We start from the raw sequence: 22321 nt of genomic DNA on the forward strand, positions 1-22321 counted from the left end.
TGTTGCCTATTAAAAAGGCAACTTGCAAGTCTTGAGACACACCCACATTATGTTAGAAAGTTACAAAACGTACTTCTTATCATTGGTGAAAACAGCGCCCTACTTTGGCTTTGCAGTGAACCGTATTTACACCGATTATTGATTTCACCACAAATTTTGATGTTGACATGCTAAGGAGGAGGAGAGGAAAAGTCTGGGCGTGTACCTGTGTGGCAAACATAAATGTCAAATACTCATGTACCAAAAAGGAAAGGCAGTAGTTTAATGTCTAGAATTGATAAATAAAAAAATTAGCTGCGTGATTCAGACAGAGATGTCACCACATGAAGGAACAGCTAAAATAACTGAGAATGGTGGCCTCTGGGCACTGGGTGAGGGTGGGTAGTTTGGGGTGACGTGGCCTGGAGAATTGCTGGTTCTGAAAATGAGCCTATAGCATATAATGCATGTTCGACACCTGCCGGTTACTTTGATGTGAACAAAGGTAGAGGGAAATACACACACACACACACACACACACACAGCTTTTTGGAGTTTCAAAGTGTGACAATTGGAGATGTGGGTCCCCCGAAACCTGCTTGTCTTGGAAATATCTTATCCAGACAGAAGGTTAAGACATGATCATATCCTGCTTAATTGGCCTCCAGAAGGAGTGGTACCTACCCTCCGTCTCCCCCAGAATGCAAGTGTGGCCAAGGATGGCCCAACCTCCTCTTATCTTTGCAGAAAGCTTTGGGGTCTACAAATTATTCCACACATTATTTTTTTTTTTTAAGATTTATTTATTTATTTTAGGGAGGGAGGGGCAGAGGGAGAGGGTGAGGGAGAGAAGCTCAAACAGACTCCACGCTCAGTGGGGAGCCCAACACAGGGCTCGATCTCACGACCTTGAGATCACCACCGGAGCTGAAACCAAGAGCTGGTAGCTTAACCGACTGAGCCACGCAGGTGCCCCTGTTCCCCGGATTTTAACCCGTTGGATCCTTCCCTGACTATGGCCATTTCCTGTGTCAGAGAATACACCTGAGCCGCCAGCCCTGGCCCACCCCACGCCGCCACAGCACAGCCCTGCCCCAGAGTCACAGGGGCACTTCTCTCTCGTAACCTAACGTCCTTCTGTCCCCATGATATTCTAGAGGAAAGAGGAAGAGGAGAGGAAGCGAGGAGAGGAGCAGATTCGCCTCCGGGAAGAGCAGAGGGCCAAGGAACTCTACTGGACCCTGAAGCAGGCCCAGCTGCAGAGCCACGCCAGCGAGAGCGAGGAGCGTGAGTGGGAGGAACAGCGTGAGTAGACCGGCCTGTCGCCCCACCCGCTCTCCTCCCGCTGCTTATCTGCTCCGTCATCCTTCAACCTACCGGTTCACGCCTTCCGCCCCAGGCCTTTACGCAGGACACACCCTGCACGGGGCCCTGCTAAGGACCCAGAGGGTGAGGGCTCCGCCCGCCGAGAGCTTATTTATATGCCTATGGAGGAGATTTCTTACACTAAAAAATATTGATTGCGTTACCAGTACTTTACTGGCTCTGTGCTAACCTCTGGGCACCCAGAATTGGGGGATCACCGTGCTTATCTTGGAGGAACTCCCGGGCCGGGTGGGAGACAAGACACGCAGGCTCCCGGCTTTGAGGGAGAAAGTACCACTCCTGTTGGGAGTACAGAGTGGCTATCCCGGTGGGCTTCCGGAGGCAGCATGACGAAGTGAAGCTTGATGCGGGCACAGGAACAACGGAGGCGAAGGGCGGGTGAGGGAGAGGGTGCCCCAGACGGAGGTCCCAGCCTACGTAAGGGCATGATGATGGGAATGGGACGTGCACAGGAAGGTGGAGATGTATGGCGCGGGCTACAGAGGCTACACAGCTTGGCGAGTGTCGGGGGGAGAAAAGTTGGGGAGGGGGGAGAGGGAGGCGGAAGCAGATTTGAAGGGTGGTGTTTCAGTATGTGCTCGGGCTTCGTTTGAATCAGGTACGGTAACACCTGGATCATATGGATAATGTGGAAATGACGACGTTGCCCCAAGAAGTTTTTACTCACAGGGAGCGGGACACGCCGGGCGGGGCTTCATGGGGAAGCACCAGGGCCCGTCAGGGGGCGGAGGGAGCCAGGGCCCAGTGCTGGCCTTGTGGTTTGCTGGGCGCAGGTGACGCCAGGCAGGGGAAGCAGGTGTAGGATCGGCTGGTTTGAATCATGTCTGCAGGCTCTGGGGCACAGGGGCTCTCTAGTTGTCTGACGCCTGGCCCTGGGGTGAGGAGGGCAAGCGTCCAACTCTTGGTTCACAGTCAGAACTAGATAGAGGAAGTGATCCGAGTATTTTGGATTGGCTGGTTTGCAAATGAAAGGCACACTTGCGGGTGAGTCCTCTAGTATCTTTAGGAATTGGACATCCCTGGGAGGGCCAGTCTCTCTCGGCTCAGCAAGGTCCCAGAAGTCAAAACATGGAGAAAATAAAAAGGCATGGTTCCTTGCAGGTGGGCAGTGGGACACTTGTAAAGGTGGGTTTGGGGGTGACAGACAGGAAGAGGCTGTTGCAGTGGTACCCCCGAGAGATGACTGGGGCCAGGGCCACGACAGGGGGAGCGCATGACTTCTACTCGCCAGCCCTCTGGTCCGCAGCCTTTTTCAACCACATGCCAGATTCATTCAACAGACTAGAAAAAGAAATTGAAATACAATTCACATAACATAAAATTCATCCTTTTAAAGTGTACAGTTTAGCGGCTTTTAGGATACTCAACGCCTTGTGCAAACCACCGTCACTGTTACTTCCAGAGATCTCCTCACCACAAAGAGAAACTGTCCCCATTGGATTTTCCTTCTCCCGCCACACCTCTGGGAGCCACTAATCTAATTTCTGTCCCTATGGATTTGCCCATTATCGATATTTCATATAAATAGAATTATACATGATGTTTATCCATTCATTAGTTGATGGACCTTTGGGTTGTTTCTACTTTTGGGCTATTATGAATAATGTTGCTGTGAACATTGGGGTTTTTTTTTTTGTGGTTCTTGAACATGTGTGTTTTTACTGAAAAAAATCACTCATAAATTAACAGAAATGTACAAACACATAAGTAAATAATGTAGTGACAAAGACTATTTTTGTGAAGTGTTTTTTTAAGTGAAGATTTAAGTGAAATCTTTAGATTTCAGTGCAAAATGTACCCCTGGCACCTCTTAAAACATAAGTGCAAGCTCAAAAAAACGTAGTAGTGACTGGATGTTTACCCCAAAGATACAAATGTAGTGATCCGAAGGGGCACGTGCACCCCAATGTTTATAGCAGCAATGTCCACAATAGCCAAACTATGGAAAGAGCCTAGATGTCCATCAACAGATGAATGGATAAAGAAGATGTGTTGTATACACACACACACACACACACACACACACACACACTGGAATATTATGCAGCCATAAAAAAATGAAATCTTGCCATTTGCAATGACATGGATGGAACTAGAGGGTATTATGCTAAGCGAAATAAGTCAATCATAGAAAGACAAATATCATATGATCTCACTGATAGGAGGAATTTGAGAAACAAGACAGAGGATCATAGGGGAAGGGAGGGAAAAATGAAACAAGACGAAACCAGAGAGGGAGACAACCCAGAAGAGACTCTTAATCTCAGGGAACAAACTGAGGGTTGCTGGAGGGGAGGGGGGTTGGACGGATGGGGTGGCTGGGTGATGGACATTGGGGAGGGTGTGTGCTATGGTGAGTGCTGTGAGTTGTGCAAGACTGATGAATCACAGACCTGTACCCCTGAAACAAATAATATATGTTAATTTAAAAAAACAAACAAAAAAACCCCCATAAAACAAAGCCAAAACCAAAAAAAAAAAAAAAAAAAATCCGTAGTGGTTGAAGGAAGCTAGCTATGTTCCATGCCAATGACCAGTTTCTTCCCATCCTTGCTAATGCTTGGCATCTTTTGTCTTTTTGATAATAGACGTCCTAACAGGTATGAAGTGATGTCTCTTTGTGGTTTTGATTTGCATTTCCCTTATAATTAATGATGTTGAGCACTTTTTCATGTACCTATTGACCATCTGTATATCCTTTTGAAAAAATATCTATTCGGGTCCTTTGCCCATTTTTTTAAATTGGGTTATTTGTTTTTGGCTATTGAGTTGTATGGATTCCTATGTATTTTGGACATTAACCCCTTATTAGATATTTGTAAACCCCTATATGTGGTTTACAAATATTTTTTCCTATTCTGCAAGTTGCCTTTTCGTTTTGTTGATGTTTCCTTTACTGTGTGGAAGGTTTTTAATTTGACATAACCCCGCCTGTTTATTTTTGTTTTTGGTGTCATAATCCAAAAAAAATCACCAAGACCAATGTCAGGGAGCTTTTTTCTTACGTTTTCTTCCAGGTGTTTTACAGTTTCAGGTCTTATAGTTAAGTCTTTAATCCCTTTTTCATTCTTTTGTCTGTGGATATCCAGTTTTCACAGCACTATTTTTTTTGAAAAGACTATCTTTCCCCATTGGGTATTCTTGGCGCCTTTGTTGAAAATTATTTGACTGTATGGGCGCCTGGGTGGCTCAGTCGTTAAGCATCTGCCTTCGGCTCAGGTCATGATCCCAGGGTCCTGGGATAGAGCCCCGCATTGGACTCCCTGCTCCGCGGGGAGCCTGCTTCTCCCTCTCCCACTCCCCCTGCTTGTGTTCCCTCTCTCACTGTGTCTCTCTCTGTCAAATAAATAAAATCTTAAAAAAAAAAGAAAATTATTTGACTGTATATGTATAAGTTTATTTCTGAGCCCTATATTCTTTTCCATTGGTCTATATGTCTCTTTTTATGCAAGTACTATACTGTTTTGGTTACTATGGCTTTGTAATATAATTTGAAGTCAGGAAGTTAGATGCTACTAGCTTTGTTCTTCTTGCTCAAGATTGCTTTAGCTGTTCAGAATCTTTTGTGGTTCCATACAAATTTTAGGATTATTATTTTTTCTATTATCTGTGAAAAATGCCATTGGAAATTTAATAGGGATTGCATTGAATCTGTACATTGCTTTGAGTAGTATGTATATTTTAACAATATTAATTCTTCCTATCTATGAACACAGGATATCTTTTTGTTTATTTGTGTCTTCTTTAATTTCTTTCATCAATGTCTTATAGTTTTAGTGTCCCAGTCTTTCATCTCCTTGGTTAAATTTATTTCTAAGTATTTTATTAAATTTTTTTTTCTTTCCAAGTTTTTATTTAAATTCCAGTTAGTGGGGTGCCTGGGTGGTACAGTTGGTTAAGCGTCCAACTCTTGGTTTTAGCTCAGGTCACGATCTCATGGTCCTGGGCTTGAGCCCTGCGTTTGTCTCCATGCTCAGCATGGAGTCTCTTGAGATTCTCTCTCCTCTCTCTGTCCCTCCCATTCATGCTTTCATTCTCTCAAATAAACAAATAAAATCTTGAAAACAATAAATTCCGGTTAGTTAACATACAGTGTAATATTAGTTTCAGTTGTAGAATTTAGTGACTCATCACTTGCATATAACACCCAATGCTCATCACAAGTGCCCTCCTTAATACCCATTGCCTATTTCACCCATTCTGATGCTATTGTGAGTGGGATTGTTTTACTAATTTCGTTTTTGGATATATATTGTTACTGCATAGAAACAGAACCGATGTTTATATGTTGATTTTTAATCCTGCAACTTTACCAAATTTATTGGTTCTAACAGTTTTTTGGTGAAATATTTAGGGTTTTCTATATGTAAGTTCATGCCACCTGTAAACAGAGACAATTTTACTTCTTCCTTTCTGATTTGGATGCCTTTTACTATTTTTTTAAAAGATTTTATTTTTATTTATTTGACAGAGAGAGAGAGACAACACAAGCAGGGGGAGTGGGAGAGGGAGAAGCAGGCTTCCCGCTGAGCAGGGAGCCCCATGTGGGACTCAATCCCAGGACCCTGGGATCATGACCTGAGATGAAGGCAGACGTTTAATGACTGAGCCACCCAGGCGCCCTGCCTTTTACTATTTTTTTTTCTTGCCTAATTATTCTGGCTAAGACTTCTGGTATCACGGTGAAAGAAATGGTGACAGTGGGCATTCCTGTCTTGCTCCTGATCTTAGAGCAAAAGCTTTCAGCCTTACGCTGTTATGTATGATGTTAGCTGTGTGCTTGTCATATACAGCTTTTATTATGAGGTACATTCTTTGTATACCCGATTTGTTGAGAGTGTTTATCATGAAAAGATGCTGAATTTTGTCAAATGCGTCGTCTGCGTCTATTGAGACGATCATACGATTTTTATTCTTTTTGTTAATGTGGTGTATCATAGCTACTGAGTTGTGGGTGCTGGGCTAGCCTGGCATCCCAGGAATCAATCACATGTGATCATGGTGTATAGAGCGTTTGGAAAGGCCCCGTGGAGGAAATGGCATTTGGTTTGGGAGAAGTGGGGAAGTAAAGAAGCAGGGAAGGGCATCACAGCTGAGGGAGGAGCACTGAGCAAAAGCAAGGTCATCGGGTGCCTAGGATGTGTTTCCCCGTGGCTGCAGCCTGAGGTTCATGGTGAATAATGGGGAAAGTGGGAAAGGCAAGATGGATAAGAGCTAACGAAGAATTCATTCATTTAAATTCAGAATGGAAGAGATAGGGGGAAAAAAAAGGCAGGACAAAGCTTTATACTGAAAAAATAGTGAACAAGTACAAAATGAGGTCACATGAGGTCACTCTAGTGTGGGAGAAGGAGCACTGGACTGGGAGTCCTGCCCTAGCTCTGCCACGGACTCGTGTGACCGAGAGCAAGTTCTTGCTCAGCTGCTCGGTTTCTTCCTTTGGAAAATGGGGGTAATCATGCTGAGTTGAGGCTTGTTGGGAGGGTATAGTAGGAGGAAGGAAGTGCCACCCAAGAGTGTTCCTCTTTTTGTAGCGACATGATGAGGCGGACCGTTAGGGGCCCGGCAGGTGTATCGTTAGGGATGCAGACTGGAGGTCATCTGGCCCAAGTGCTGCCTGACTGCTAATTAATGCACCATGTGGCAATGGAAAGTGGAAAAACCTCCAAAAGACAGTGAAAAGGTGATGATGCCGGCCTCACGATTTTGGTTCCTTATTTTATGCTTTCTTAAAGAATGATGTAGCTAAACTCTGGAGGCTGTCATTCAAAACCAGCAAAACCATTCTGCACTCAATTAATTTAATATGAAAGATTATAGTGGGCCATTAATCTAGAGGGAGCAGCCGTTTTTGATAAAACACCTAAATTAAATTCTCCGAGTTAGAAAAAAAAAGGCATTGTTTCCTTTAGTATCACTCGAATACAAAATTCGTTTTTCAGTTCAGGCTCTGGCCTCTCAGAAGCTCTGAAAATCCAGGCAGAAATTCATTTAATTAATTCTCAGCTGCAAACGTGTAGGAGTGTGGAGTTAGGTGCTGTCTAGTTGCCCAGAGAGTTGGAGAAGAGCCTGGATGACTTGGTCGATGATACTATTTCCAAATCCTGGAACTGTGTTCTCATGAACCCCTCCCCCCTTTCCTTGAACCATGTCATTCTGGGGTGGCCCCTTCCCCACAGTCTATACTCTGCTTGTCTCACCCTTTGCCGTGTGCTCAGAGCCGAGGGAGAAAAATGTGTGCTCAGGCTCAGGATGGAGTCCTGCTCAGGATGTAGTCCAGCTATGTTGGTTCTGTTCTCTTTGTTCATAGAAAAGAGAGTGCTCTGGAGTCTGGGTTTAACGCGGGTGTTCTACAGTGCTGTGTGCTGGAGACAGGCAGACCCCGAAGGGGAGATGCCGGGTGGTCGGGAGATGGGGTGGGGTAGAGCTGGATGTGGGGCTGGAGGGAAAGCTGACACAAAGCAGGGCCTGTTCTGTGTACTGATGGCCTGGGAAATGGTGCAGTGTCTCTTTGGACAGAACCAGTACTGGCCGTACCTCCAGCTCCGAGGGCCACGTAGGTTTGGTTTTACTATTCAGATTAATGCCCGCCGGAGTCCCCATGTGCTCGATTCGTATCCTGCGTGGGCTTCTCTCTCCTCTTGAATTGCTCAAGAATCTCTGGAGGCTTTCTGTTGTCCCAAAGTGGAGTCCTTCCCGGGTTCACCCGGGTGCGGGGAGCACTCTGGTCTTAAGGAACCTCTCCACTGGTTGCGCCTGGTGGCCACAGGGGGTCACTGTTGGCAGCCATCAGGAATTGCTAGCGGAACTCGGTTGATGGTGATCTCAGAGGCATTGGAGTCAGGGAGGAGAGAGCCCTCCTTCCCTTGGGCTACATTTAGCTGTGGGGGAGCCTCACTTTCTTTCCCTGAGGCTTATCTCTCAGGGTCCATCCTCTTGGTGCCAAACCCACCTGTTTCCCAGGTGATGGCTGCTCCAGCAGGTTGAGTCCCCAGGGGCCTGTGTGCATAGCCTTCAATATCTGGAATGCCTGTTGTCCTCCCCCCGGGGCCAGGAAACCTCCCTGTTTCACAAAATTTTCATTTTCCCCCTTTGCCCGACCAGAGCTCCTGACACTACTCAGCCCTACCCCTACACCAATTCCCTGCCTCCACCCCTTTCTGCCTTAAGTGGGACGGGCCCTTTCTAGAGGCGGCGTTCCAGTCCCCTCACGTCACAGCGAAGACAGAGGTAACAACAGTATATGATATTTAATGAACTTCTGCTCTGTGCCAGAGCTGTCCAGGACCCTTCTGTGTAATATCTCATTACCTCATTTACAGAGCAGCCCTCTGAAGTCCCCATTTTACAGATGAGGGGATAAAGTGTAGATATGGTAACTCGAGTTGTCCATTGTCACATGGAGCAGAAAACAGAGCAGAAGTTAAACACAACTGCCCACATAAACAATTTAAATCTTTATGGGTGCTTTTTCATTATATATATATACATATATATGTATGTATACATGTATGTATGTATGTATGTATGATTAACTAATTTTCGGAGACATTATATATTATTCACCCAAGGTGTTACTACAAATTGATATTGCTTTGAAGCATTGGGTTTCTCTGTGGATGTAACTGGATCATCTGAATTCTATAAAGTACTCTTTTCTATCTGGGCAGAGGTAGAAAGCACCCAAGGAACCATGGGCAGGTTCTCTAGAGAGGAGTCTCATGATGAGCAGCAGCTAATGATCTTCCAGAACCTCATGTCCTCCTGGGATCCCATAGGCATCTCCACCTCAACACATCCAAAACTCAAGCCCCCACTTGCCCCCAACCGGCTTTATCAGCTGGCTGTCAAAGGCAGAAGCTTGGCTGTCATTCTGGTCTCTCCTTTTGGCTCACTATCAATTCCCAAACTTACCAAGTGGTAAGGATTCTACTTCCTTACTATTTTTTGAATTTACACCCTCCCACCCCATTGTCCTGGTACCATCTGAACTTTGACCCCATGGCTCTCCATATATTTCTGTTTTCCAAGCCTTTATTCTTGTTCCTGTCGGATTCATTCCCAACACTGCAGCCAATCCAATCTTCGAGAGGTGGAAACGGCATCCCACTGTCCTGCTAAAAACATGGCAGTGGCTTCCAATCACCCTTTGGTAAAGCATTAAAATTAATTAGCCAGTATTTATTGGTCTCCTAAATGGCCTTTTCTGTTTCTGCATCCTCACCTTTTGCCCAGTCTGTAAGAGAGCTGCCCTCCAGCCATCCTGACCCATTCCGGGAGGAGTCTTGCCCCTCGGCCTCTGCCCCTGAGCCTGCTCTGCCCAGAAGACCCTCTCCTTGGCCTCCGTTGGTTGACTCCCACGTGTCCACCAGGCATCAGTTTAGATGTCCTTCTCCAACTCAGGTCCACAGTTTGCTGGCGGGGTCCCCCTGCTAGATGGTAAGCTCTCTGAGAGCAAGGACAATGTCTTGCTCATTGTTGTACCCATGTCTCTTAGTACCAGCTTGGCAGCCAGCTGTTATGCTGACCTTGTGAAAATTAGAAAAAGACACTGCACTACCATCTGCCAGAAAATTGTTACATGTGTCCAAATCTATGATGATCATTACATGTGTCCAAATCTATGATGATCATGCAGGGACTGTGCTCTCTGGAGGTGTGCAATGTGCAGCTTTGGTCCTGTGCAGCACAGAGTGGGCACAGAATGGGCACTAACTACGCATGTGCTGAATAAATGCACACACCCTGCCCGACTGTGTTAGAGTGTTAAGAACTCTGCCTCTTGCAGTGACTAGTGTGGCTTGACGTCTGAAGCAATGTAACTGCTTGCAGATTCTGCCAGGGGGGAAACCAACTTCTGTTGTTTCTCTTCGGTGTTGGAGAACTGAGCAGTGTTATCCTGAGCACAGATAGGGACATGATTCCAGACCAGCCTGGCAGTTTGGTAGCCCTTGGATAAAGGATGGTACTGTCTCCAGGGAGGGAAAACTAAGATCCAGAGAGATGAAAACTTGTCCCAGTCTAGACAGACAGGAGTAAAGCCAAGCAAATGCCCAGCTCTCTCCACACCCCTGAGCCTGAGGCAGCTGAAGTTTCCTGGTCTGATGTGGGAGAGTTTGGACTCCAAAACCTGTGGGACTCCTGGTTTCTTCTTGAGCAGGAGGGTTCCAGGCTGGGCAGTCCTGGAGAGTGGTGTCTCAGTTCTGGCGAGGTGGCCCCACGCCAGGCAGGTGTGGGTACATCCCTGAGATAGGGGGCAGAGCTGGAAGGGACCTTCCCCCTTACCTGCATGGGAGAGAATTGAGGGCTGAGGCGGGGACACAGTTGGGTGCACATCTAGCCAATGATGACGCTTAACTATGCTCTGGTGGCTGCTTCTTCTTTTCAAGATTTATTTACTTATTTGAGAGAGAGAGTGAGTGTGAGCACGGGAAGGGGCAGAGGGAAAGAATCTCAAGCAGACTCCCTGCCGAGTACAGAACTCCACAGGGGACTTAACTCGGGGTTTGACCCAGGGCTCGATGCCACGACCCTGAGATCATGACCTGAGCTGAAATCAAGAGTCGGACGCCCAGCCGACTGGGCCACCCAGGCGCCCCTATGATCTGGCTTCTTCATTCTCAGCCCAGTGCTCACCAACCAGAGTGTTACAGAATGTCCATTTAAAAAAATTGTGGTAAGATGCACAACTTAAAATTTACCACTTTACCCACTTTTAAGTGTACAGCTCAGTCGCATTGAGTACATTCCAGAACTTTCTCATCTTTCCAAACTGAAACTCTGCCTCCACTGAACAGTAAGTCCCTGATCCACCCTGTCCCTAGCTACTTGGAACCACCATTCTACTTTTCGCTGTGTAATTAACTATTGTAAGTACAGTACGTGAAGTATCAGGGGAATCATACGACGTCCTTTGTGTCTGGCTTATTCACTTAGCCAACTGTCTTAAAGATTCATCTGTGTTGTAGCAGGGATCAGAATCCCCTTCTTTTTTTTTTAATATTTTATTTATTTGAGAGAGAGAAAGCGTGAGCAAGAGCACAAGCAGGGGGAGCAGCAGAGGGAGAGGAAGAAGCAGGCTCCCCACTGAGCAGGGAGCCCGATGCAGGACTTGATCCCAGGACCCTGAGATCATGACCTGAACTGAAGGCAGACGCTTAACCAACTGAGCCACCCAGGCGCCCCAGAATTCCCTTCTTTTAGGGCTGGGTAATATTCCACTGTGTGTGTATACCCTACTGTGTTTACCTATTTGTCCTTTGATGGACATTTGAGTTGTTTCCACCTTTTGGCTATTGTGAATCACGCTTCTATGAATATCGCTGTACAAAAAATGTGTCTGAAGCCCTTCTTTTGGTTCTTTTGGATATATCTCCAGGAGAGGAGGTGCTGGCTCACATGCTAATCGTATGTTTAATTTTTCTGGAACTGCTGTCCCATTTTCCACAGCAGCTGCGCCATGCTCAATGCCCACCAACAATGCACAAGTGTTCCACTTTCTCTGTACCTTTGCCAACACTTGTTTTCTATTTTTTCTAATTTTTTTCTTTTTTTAAAATAATTTTTTATTGTTATGTTAATCACCATACATTACATCATTAGTTTTTGATGTAGTGTTCCCTGATTCATTGTTTGTGCATAACACCCAGTGCTCCACGCAGAATGTGCCCTCTTTAATACCCATCACCAGGCTAACCCATCCCCCACCCCCCTCCCCTCTAGAACCCTCAGTTTGTTTTTCAGAGTCCATCATCTCTCATGGTTCGTCTCCCCCTCTTACTTACTCCCCTTCATTCTTCCCCTCCTGCTATCTTCTTCTTTTTTTTTTAACATATATTGCATTATTTGTTTCAGAGGTACAGATCTGTGATTCAACAGTCTTGCACAATTCACAGCGCTCACCATAGCACATACCCTCCCCGATGTCTATCACCCAGCCACCCCATCCCTCCCACCCCCCACCACTCCAGCAACCCTCAGTTTGTTTCCTGAGATTAAGAATTCCTCATATCAGTGAGGTCATAGGATACATGTCTTTCTCTGATTGACTTATTTCACTCAGCATAACACCCTCCAGTTCCATCCATGTCGTTGCAAATGGCAAAATCTCATTCCTTTTGATGGCTGCATAATATTCCATTGTGTATATATACCACCTCTTCTTTATCCATCCATCTGTCGATGGACATCTTGGCTCTTTCCACAGTTTGGCTATTGTGGACATTGCTGCTATAAACATTGGGGTGCACGTACCCCTTCGGGTCCCTACATTTGTATCTTTGGGCTAAATACCCAGTAGTGCAATTGCTGGATCATATGGTAGCTCTATTTTCAACTGTTTGAGGAACCTCCATACTGTTTTCCAGAGGGGTTGCACCAGCTTGCATTCCCACCAACAGTGTAGGAGGGTTCCCCTTTCTCCGCATCCCCACCAACATCTGTCGTTTCCTGACTTGTTAATTTTAGCCATTCTGACGGATGTGAGGTGGTATCTCATTGAGGTTTTGATTTGGATTTCCCTGATGCCGAGCGATGTGGAGCACTTTTTCATGTGTCTGTTGGCCATTTGGATGTCTTCTTTGGAAAAATGTCTGTTCCTGTCTTCTGCTTATTTCTTGATTGGATTATTTGTTCTTTGGGTGTTGAGTTTGATAAGTTCTTTATAGATTTTGGATACTAGCCCTTTATCTGATATGTCATTTGCATTCTGTCGGTTGTCTTTTGGTTTTGTGGACTGTTTCTTTTGCTGTGCAAAAGCTTTTTATCTTGATGAAATCCCAATAGTTCATTTTTGCCCTGGCTTCCCTTGCCTTTGGCGATGTATCTAGGAAGAAGTTGCTGTGGCTGTGGTCGAAGAGGTTGCTGCCTGTGTTCTCCTTTAGGATTTTGATGGACTCCTGTCTCACGTTTAGGTCTTTCAACCATTTGGAGTCTATTTTTGTGTGTGGTGTAAGGAAATGGTCCAGTTTCATTCTTCTGCATGTGGCTGTCCAATTTTCCCAACACCATTTGTTGAAGAGACTGTCTTTTTTTCCACTGGACATTCTTTCCTGCTTTGTCAAAGGTAAGTTGACCATAGAGTTGAGGGTCCATTTCTGGGCTCTCTATTCTGTTCCATTGATCTATGTGTCTGTTTTTGTGCCAGTACCATACTGTCTTGATGATGACAGCTTTGTAATAGAGCTGGAAGTCCGGAATTGTGATGCCGCCACCTTTGCTTTTCTTTTTCAAGATTCCTCTGGCTATTCGGGGTCTCTTCTGGTTCCATACAAATTTAAGGATTATTTGTTCCATTTCTTTGAAAAAGGTGGATGGTATTTTGATGGGGATTGCATTGAATGTGTAGATTGCTCTAGGTAGCATTGACATCTTCACAATGTTTGTTCTTCCAATCCATGAGCACGGAACGTTTTTCCATTTCTTTGTGTCTTCTTCAATTTCTTTCATGAGTATTTTATACTTTTCTAAGTACAGATCCTTTGCCTCTTTGGTTAAATTTATTCCTAGGTATCTTTTGGTTTTGGGTGCAATTGTAAATGGGATCGACTCCTTGATTTGTCTCTCTTCTGTCTTGTTGTTGCTGTATAGGAATGCCACTGATTTCTGTGCATTGATTTTATATCCTGCCACTTGACTGAATTCCTGTATGAGTTCTAGCCGTTTTGGGGTGGAGTCTTTTGGGTTTTCCACATACAGTATCATATCATCTGCAAAGAGTGAGAGTTTGACATCCTCTTTGTCGATTTGGATGCCTTTGATTTCTTTTTGTTGTCTGATTGCTGTGGCCAGGACTTCTAATACTATGTTGAATAGCAGTGGTGAGAGTGGACATCCCTACCGCATTCCTGACCTTAAGGGAAAAGCTCTCAGCGTTTCCTCATTGAGAATGATATTCGCTGTAGGTTTTTCATAGATGGCTTTTATGATACTGAGGTATGTACCCTCTATCCCTATACTCTGAAGAGTTTTGATCAAGAAAGGATGCGGTACTTTGTCAAATGCTTTTTCTGCATCTATTGAGAGGATCATATGATTCTTGTTCTTTCTTTTGTTAATGTATTGTATCATGTTGATTGATTTGAGGATGTTGAACCAGGCTTGCAGCCCAGGGATAAATCCCACTTGGTCATGGTGAATAATCCTTTTAATGTACTGTTGGACCCTATTGGCTAGGATTTTGGTGAGAATTTTTGCATCCATGTTCATCAAGGATATTGGTCTGTAATTCTCCTTTTTGATGGGGCCTTTGTCTGGTTTTGGGATCAAGGTAATGGTGGCCTCATAAAATGAGTTTGGAAGTTTTCCTTGCATTTCCATTTTTTGGAACAGTTTCAGGAGAATAGGTATTAATTCTTCTTGAAATGTCTGATAGAATTCCCCTGGGAAGCCATCTGGCCCCGGGCTTTTGTTTCTTGGGAGATTTTTGATGACTGCTTCAATTTCCTTAGTGGTCATAGGTCTGTTCAGGTTTTCTATTTCTTCCTGGTTCAATTTTGGTAATTGATACATCTCTAGGAATGCACCCGTTTCTTCCAGGTTATCTAATTTGCTGGCATAGAGTTGCTCATAATATGTTCTTATAATTGTTTGTATTTCTTTGGTGTTGGTTGTGATCTCTCCTCTTTCATTCATCATTTTGTTGATTTGGGTCATTTCTCTTTTCTTTTTGATAAGTCTGGCCAGGGGTTTATCCATCTTGTTAATTCTTTCAAAGAACCAGCTCCTCATTTCATTGATCTGTTCTACTGTTCTTTTGGTTTCTAGTTCATTGATTTCTGCTCTGATCTTTATGATTTCTCTTCTCCTGCTGGGTTTAGGCTTTAGTTGCTGTTCTTTCTCCAGCTCCTTTAGGTGTAGGGTTAGGTTGTGTGTTTGAGACCTTTCTTGTTTCTTGAGAAAGGCTTATATTGCTATATACTTTCCTCTCAGGACTGCCTTTGCTGCATCCCAAAGATTTTGAACAGTGGTGTTTTCATTTTCATTGGTTTCCATGAATTTTTTAAATTCTTCTTTAATTTCCTGGTTGACCCATTCATTCTTTAGGAGGATGCCCTTTAGCCTCCATGTATTTGAGTTCTTTCCGACTTTCCTCTTGTGATTGAGTTCTAGTTTCAAAGCATTGTGGTCTGAAAATATGCAGGGAATAATCCCAATCTTTTGGTACCAGTTGAGACCTGATTTGTGACCTAGGATGTGATCAATTCTGGAGAATGTTCCATGGGCACTAGAGAAGAATGTGTATTCCGTTGCTTTGGGATGGAATGTTCTGAATAAGTCTGTGAAGTCCATTTGGTCCAGTGTTTCATTTAAAGTCTTTATTTCCTTGTTGATCTTTTGCTTAGATGATCTGTCCGTTTCAGTTAGGGGGGTGTTAAAGTCCCCCACTGTTATTGTATTGTTGTCAATGTTTTTCTTTGCTTTTGTTATTAATTGTCTTATATAATTGGCTGCTCCCACGTTAGGGGCATAGATATTTACAATTGTTAGATCTTCTTGTTGGATAGACCCTTTAAGTAGGATATAGTGTCCTTCTTCATCTCTTATTACAGTCTTTGTTTTAAAATCTAATTTGTCTGATATAAGGATTGCCACCCCAGCTTTCTTTTGGTGTCCATTAGCATGGTAAATGGTTTTCCACCCCCTCACTTTCAATCTGGGGGTGTCTTTGGGTCTAAAATGAGTCTCTTGCAGACAGCATATCGATGGGTCTTGTTTTTTAATCCAATCTGATAGCCTGTGTCTTTTGATTGGGGCGTTTAGCCCATTTACATTCAGGGTAACTATTGAAAGGTATGAATTTAGTGCCATTGTATTGCCTGTAAGGTGACTGTGACTGTATATTGTCTGTGTTCCTTTCTGATCTATGCTGCTTTTAGGCTCTCTCTTTGCTTAGAGGACCTCTTTCAATATTTTTTGTAGGGCTGGTTTTGTGTTTGCAAATTCCTTTAGTTTTTGTTTGTCCTGGAAGCTTTTTATCTCTCCTTCTATTTTCAATGATAGCCTAGCTGGATATAGTATTCTTGGCTGCATATTTTTCTCGTTTAGTGCTGTGAAGATATCATGCCAGTCCTTTCTGGCCTGCCAGGTCTCTGTGGATAGGTCTGTTGCCAATCTAATGTTTCTACCATTGTAGGTTACATATGTCTTTTCCCGAGCTGCTTTCAGGATTTTCTCTTTGTCTCTGAGACTCGTAAGTTTTACTATTAGATGTCAGGGTGTTGACCTATTTTTATTGATTTTGAGAGGGTTTCTCTGTGCCTCCTGGATTTTGATGCCTTTTTCCTTCCCCACATTAGGGAAGGTCTCTGCTATTATTTGCTCCAATATACCTTCTTCTTCTTCTTCTTTTTTTTTTTTTTTTTTTTTTATAAGAGACAGAGAGAGAGACAGGCAGAGGGAGAAGCAGGGTCCCTGCCGAGCAGGGAGCCGATGTGGGACTCGATCCCAGGACCCTGTGATCATGACCTGAGCCGAAGGCAGACGCTTAACGACTGAGCCACCCAGGCGCCCTCTATTTTTTCTAATTAAACAAGTTAAAAAAATAGCTACCCTCATGAGTGTGAAGTGGTGTCTTACTGTGCTTGGTCCACTGTTGGATCTCTCAAGTCAGCCTTGCTTCTGAAGTCTTCAGTGTGTTCCCGCAGTCCCGGTTGTCTTTACGGTGTTACTGGGAGATGAGTCTCAATCTCCCACAACCAGGAGAGAGGAGGCTCTGGATCCTGCCTCAGAAGTAGGGGTGGCCATGCTCACCCTTTGTCCTGTGTGCAGTGCAGGCCCTCTCAGTGTCTACTGGACAGGCCTGTGGGGCATCATCTCGGGCCAGAGTGTGGCGGGGGGAGGGAGCAGGTGACTCAGTGTGGGTCTTCACCTCCGCCGGGGGGTCCGCCGGGCCATGTGGAGAGGCTGACCCTTGGTGGCTCAGGGCAATAGATGCTTGTGGCTGCTCCTAATGTGGCTCCTCCTCTGAGTTTTGGTTATTTTCACTGGGTGAGAAGGAAGAAACCCTGTGAGTTTTGGCTGAGGGTTTTCGCGGCAGATTCACGGGATACAGTCTGAATCCCTGATTCTGACAAGGAACTAAAGCAACCTTTTAAGATTTCAACTTGCAATTTCGGGTAAGCTGCTTGACCCAGAGCAGATTCCCTGTGATCGACCAGCAAGGATGTCTCTTCCTGGACTGGCCATGAACTCTGGTTTGGACTTGGCAATACCAGGGCTAATGGAAAGGAAAATTTTAGGGGCGCCTGGGTGGCTCAGATGGTTAAGTGTCTGCCTTCTGCTCAGGTCATGATCCCAGCGTCCTGGGATCGAGCCCCACATCGGGCTCCTGGCTCAGTGGGGAGCCTGCTTCTCCCTCTGTCTCTGCTTCTCCCTCTGCTCATGCTATCTCTCTCTCTGTAGCTCTCTCTCCCTCTGTATCTCTCTGTCTCAAATAAATAAATAAAATCCTAAAAAAATTGTTTAAAAAAAAAAGGAAAAATTTTAACACTTAACCATGGTGCTTAATATGTCCCTGACATGGTTTTAAGTGAACACTATTAGCTCTCTCAAGCCTCACGACAACTTTATGAGGTAGGGACTACCGTTGTGTCCATTTTACGTAAGAGGAAATGCAGGCCCAGGGTAATGAAGCAGCTTGTCCAGCGTCACACAGCTGGAACGTGGAGCTGGGATCTGAATCTAGGCAGCCGGGCTCCAGACCCAGGCTTTGGGGCATTTGAAGAAAGGATCAACGTCAGGGGCCTGATCAAATAAGACACTGCCTTTCCAGAATACTTCATATGTTTTTATTTTCCATTTACCCTTCATGACCACTCTGTGAGGCAGACATTTGTGTCATTCTCGTTTTGCCAGAGGTGGAAACGGAGGCCTAGAGGCGTTCAGGGACTTTCCTAGGGAAGCTGGATGGCGTGTGGCAGGCACGTGTGTGAAAGGGACCCGGTGTGCGCTGTTGGTGGGAATGTAAGTTGGTGCAGCCACTGTGGAAAACAGTATGAAGCTTCCTCAGAAAATTAAAAATAGAACTACCCTATGATCCAGCAACCCCACTTCTGAGTATCTAGCCGAAGGAAATGAAAGCAGGCTACTGGATGAAATAAGTCAATCAGAGAAAGACATGTATCATATGACCTCACTGATATGAGGAATTCTTAATCTCAGGAAACAAACTGAGGGTTGCTGGAGTGGGGGGAGGGAGGGATGGGTGGCTGGGTGATAGACATTGGGGAGGGTATGTGCTATGGTGAGCGCTGTGAATTGTGCAAGACTGTTGAATCACAGATCTGTACCTCTGAAACAAATAATGCAATATAGGTTAAGAAAAAAAAAAGATAGCAGGAGGGGAAAAATGAAGGGGGGGAAATCGGAGGGGGAGACGAACCATGAGAGACGATGGACTCTGAAAAACAAACTGAGGGTTCTAGAGGGGAGGGGGGTGGGAGGGTGGGTTAGCCTGGTGATGGGTATTAAAGAGGGCACATTCTGCGTGGAGCACTGGGTGTTATGCACAAACAATGAATCATGGAACACTACATCAAAAACTAATGATGTAATGTATGGTGATTAACATAACAATAAAAAAATTAAAAAAAAAAGCATAAGGAAGCTAACTGACCTGGCCAAAACTCTTTGACAGAGCCAGGAGTGGCATCTGGCCATCAAATTCTAATCAAGAATAATTTTCACCATTTCATGTTTTTTTTTTTAACTTTGGATCGAAAATCAATAAGCAATTGAGATTTTTTCCTTAATAAATTATTTGAAATTGTTAAAAAAAAAAAGCAGGCTACTGGAGAGATAACCTGCACTCCCACGGGCATTGCGGCATCATTCACAGCGGCTGAGATATGGAAACCACCTCAGGGTCTGCATGGGATAAGTGGCTAAAGAGCATGCGCGTGTGTGGCTGGGCAGCAGGTAGGCTTGGCCAAGGCCACGGCAGAGCCCCCGCTTGCTTCCTGCTCTCAGCCTCGGCCACTTGCTCATCCCCGGGAGACGTCAGTGCTTGGCCCTTCTGGCTGCCCTGGCTGCCCGCTCGTCACAGCGGGTCTGGGTGGCTGAGCACAGCCGCACAGGGGAGAGTCCGCCGAGCGTGGGGAGCACGGTGGAACCAGACAGCAGAGTGGGGAGGAGCTCAGAAGCCATTGGACTGGGGGAAAAAGTGGGGCAGGCAGGACACTTCTTAAGGGCTGGGAGAGAGGGGGGCTATCCTTTATCCTGTGTGCAGTGGGAGCCCCTGAAGGCGTTTGAGGAAGAGAATGGCCAGATTAGAGCTGGCCTTTAGGAGGCTGGGTTTGGTCTCTGTGTGTCTGATGGCTCAGGGCCTCACCTGGCTGAGTTCCAACAGCCTGTCTTCCTAGTTTGCCTATGACTTCCTTTTGCTACCTGTCACTGAGTGTCACTGTCTCTCAGGGGCTGTAAACTCTCAAAGGTCACCGGCTTTTGTAGGTCACCAGCTTCCATGTTTAGTTTGCTGGCTGGTGGCTGCAGAGCTCACGCCCAGGCAATCCTGGTCTTATCTTTGACCCTCCCATGGCAATGCAGGGCAGGCATTATGGTGTTCTTAGTGTCTGGAACATACAGATGAACCAGCTGGGCATCAAACCTAGATTTCTCCCTGGGATGGCTTCTTTTCTCTGGAAAACTCCTACTGACCTTTCCAGATGCTTCCTCTCCTGGGATGGCTGTTGGCTCCCTCACAGAATATGAGAGCTGCTGCCCCTAACCCCTGACAGTACTTTTATCTGTCCCAGATTTCATTGTGTTAGAGATACTTGTCTTATTTTCCCAGGCAGGCTCTGAGTGCCTTGAAGGAAGGGTCTGGTCTTTGTTATGTCTGCACCCAGCTCAGAGTTAAATACTTGATTGGGCACAGTCATCCAAGAATAGGCATTGTCTGTTCACTGACACCTGTGTATGTAGGCCCTGGGATATAGCCATGAACAAAGCAGAGCAAGTCCCCCACCTGCCCTTGGGGGGCTCAGCCTACTGGAGGCTCTGCATGTGACCTCCACTTCCATAAATCTTTCTGAGGGACAGACTTTATGCTGCCTTCCTCATATCTGGGGAAATGTTCTATTATAAGACAAGGTCTTTGATAACGTGAGAGGTAAAAGTGCTCTCTTTCAGGACAGGGGCTATTTACCTTGTATCCTCCCAAACACTGACAGAACGCAGTTCTCTGATGTTGGTCGGTTGTAGGTGTTTGCGACACACGTGTGGAATGGAGCTGGAGCAGGAACAGACTCTGGGTAAGAGTTGACTCCAGGACCGGGCCCGCGCACTCACCAGTCATGCACTGTTAGAACATGTCCAGCTCCAAGAGTTCTCTACAAAAAGAATTAGATTTTAGAGGCAGATAGGGGCCTGACAAGATGCAATCAGACTGCAAAAGAATTGGTTTTAATTCGAGACCTTGCCTCCAACAGGTTGTGTTCCCTCTCTTGTCGTTTCCCCAGTTCCAGGACTCCCTTTTGAGTTTTAGAAGCAGCAGCACACGCATGTCTTTCCCAGGCCACTTGGCCGAGACCAGGCCCTGCCTTGGGAAACACAGAAAGCTGGAAGGCTGGAGAGAGGGGCATCTGGAGTTTGTGGTCTGCGAGTGACAGAGCTACCAGAGGATCCTCTCTCTCCAACACACTCACCCAGTGTCAGGGCCACCGCAAACCAGAGAAAGGGCACCAGAACCAGGACACCAGGGTTTCCAACAACTCAGCCTGTGGTAGCCGGAAGGATGGCTCCAGGCTTGGCTTGGCCATTGCTCCAGCTGGTCAAGTTACTGTCCTTCCTCCTGCCTCAGATTCCACATGAGCAGCATGGGGAGGTTGGATGGAGGGTCTTAAATGCTCTTTTGGCTTTTTGTAGGAAGAAGCAGTGGCTCTGGTGTCAGGCACACCTGGATTTCAAAGGAAGGGAGCTTGAGAGGTAGGGTGCAGGTGGTAGGAATGGCTGCATAGGTTTTAGAGACAGCCACACTTGGTTTCCAACGCTGGCTCTGCCCCTTGTTAGCTATTTATTTGGGGGCAAGTTTTGTAACTTTCGGGAGGCTGAGTTTCTGATGTAGAAACAGTGATGGGCCCTCCACCCTGGGTGGTTGGGGGAATCATCTGTAACGAGATGTTGCAGGGAAAGTGTGGAACAAGAGTGTGGCACAGAGAAAGCCTAGAGTCAATGTGGGGGATGGCAGTGGTATTTGGAGATGCTGGGCACCTGTCCAGGTGCCCTTGAGGCTGGCAGGTGGGCACATGGTACTCCCAGAAAGAAATACATATAGAGATGTATATTTCCATCCAAAGGTTGCTTGCACGTTCTGGACCAGGGCTGCAGGAACAGGCAGATGACCCTCAACTGTCATGAGTGTCTCTACCTCCACGGTGACAGGCAAGCCCAGAGCTGCTGGCCGGAGCTGGGCTGGCCCTGCCATTCCTGGGCTCTGAACATCCATGTAGCCCATGTAGGTGAATCCAGGTGAATTATGAGACTCTGGGTGAGTCCCGGGTCTCCGGGCCCAGTCCTGGCTTGCTGGGTGTATGGCCTGGGCTGTGGGTCTGGGTGAACATGCTCTCCACCCCTTTCCAGTGCGCAGGTCCAAGGCCGCGGACGAAGAGAGGAGCTGCCGAGCTCAGCGCGCCAGGGACGAGTACCGGCGCCACTCCCTCCGCGCCATCCAGAAGGGCACGGTCGCCGGCCTCAGCTCCATGTTCCAAGAGCTTGGCCAGAGCCGCGAGCAGGAGGCCAGACTCTACCACCACCTCCCAGGCCCCGGGCTTCCGCCACCCCTCGCCATACCTGTCAGGTGGGTCTGGGGGACTCTGCAAATGCAGCGTGGCTGGGGGATCCAGTCCCTGCTCTGCTCCAACAGCTATGAAATTTGGAGCTAGTCATTTCCCCGCCGTGGGCCTCAGTGTTCAAGTCTGTGTAATGGGGCCAGAGCAGGGCCGTGAGGAGTCTGGTTGGA

General features: G+C 46.2%; 1 protein-coding gene across 1 annotated transcript in view; it reads left to right on the forward strand.

Moving 5' to 3' along the window:
- Positions 1 to 22321, forward strand: part of SH2D4B (SH2 domain containing 4B) — a 99923-nt gene that overhangs the window by 48573 nt on the left and 29029 nt on the right. The window contains exons 4-5 of the mRNA XM_027596459.2: positions 1137 to 1284; positions 21943 to 22159. Of these exons, the coding sequence (XP_027452260.1) occupies positions 1137 to 1284; positions 21943 to 22159 (365 nt within the window). The remainder of the gene's footprint in view (positions 1 to 1136; positions 1285 to 21942; positions 22160 to 22321) is intronic.

The sequence above is a fragment of the Zalophus californianus genome, chromosome 15, assembly GCF_009762305.2.
Source record: "Zalophus californianus isolate mZalCal1 chromosome 15, mZalCal1.pri.v2, whole genome shotgun sequence".
Lineage (NCBI taxonomy): Eukaryota > Metazoa > Chordata > Mammalia > Carnivora > Otariidae > Zalophus > Zalophus californianus.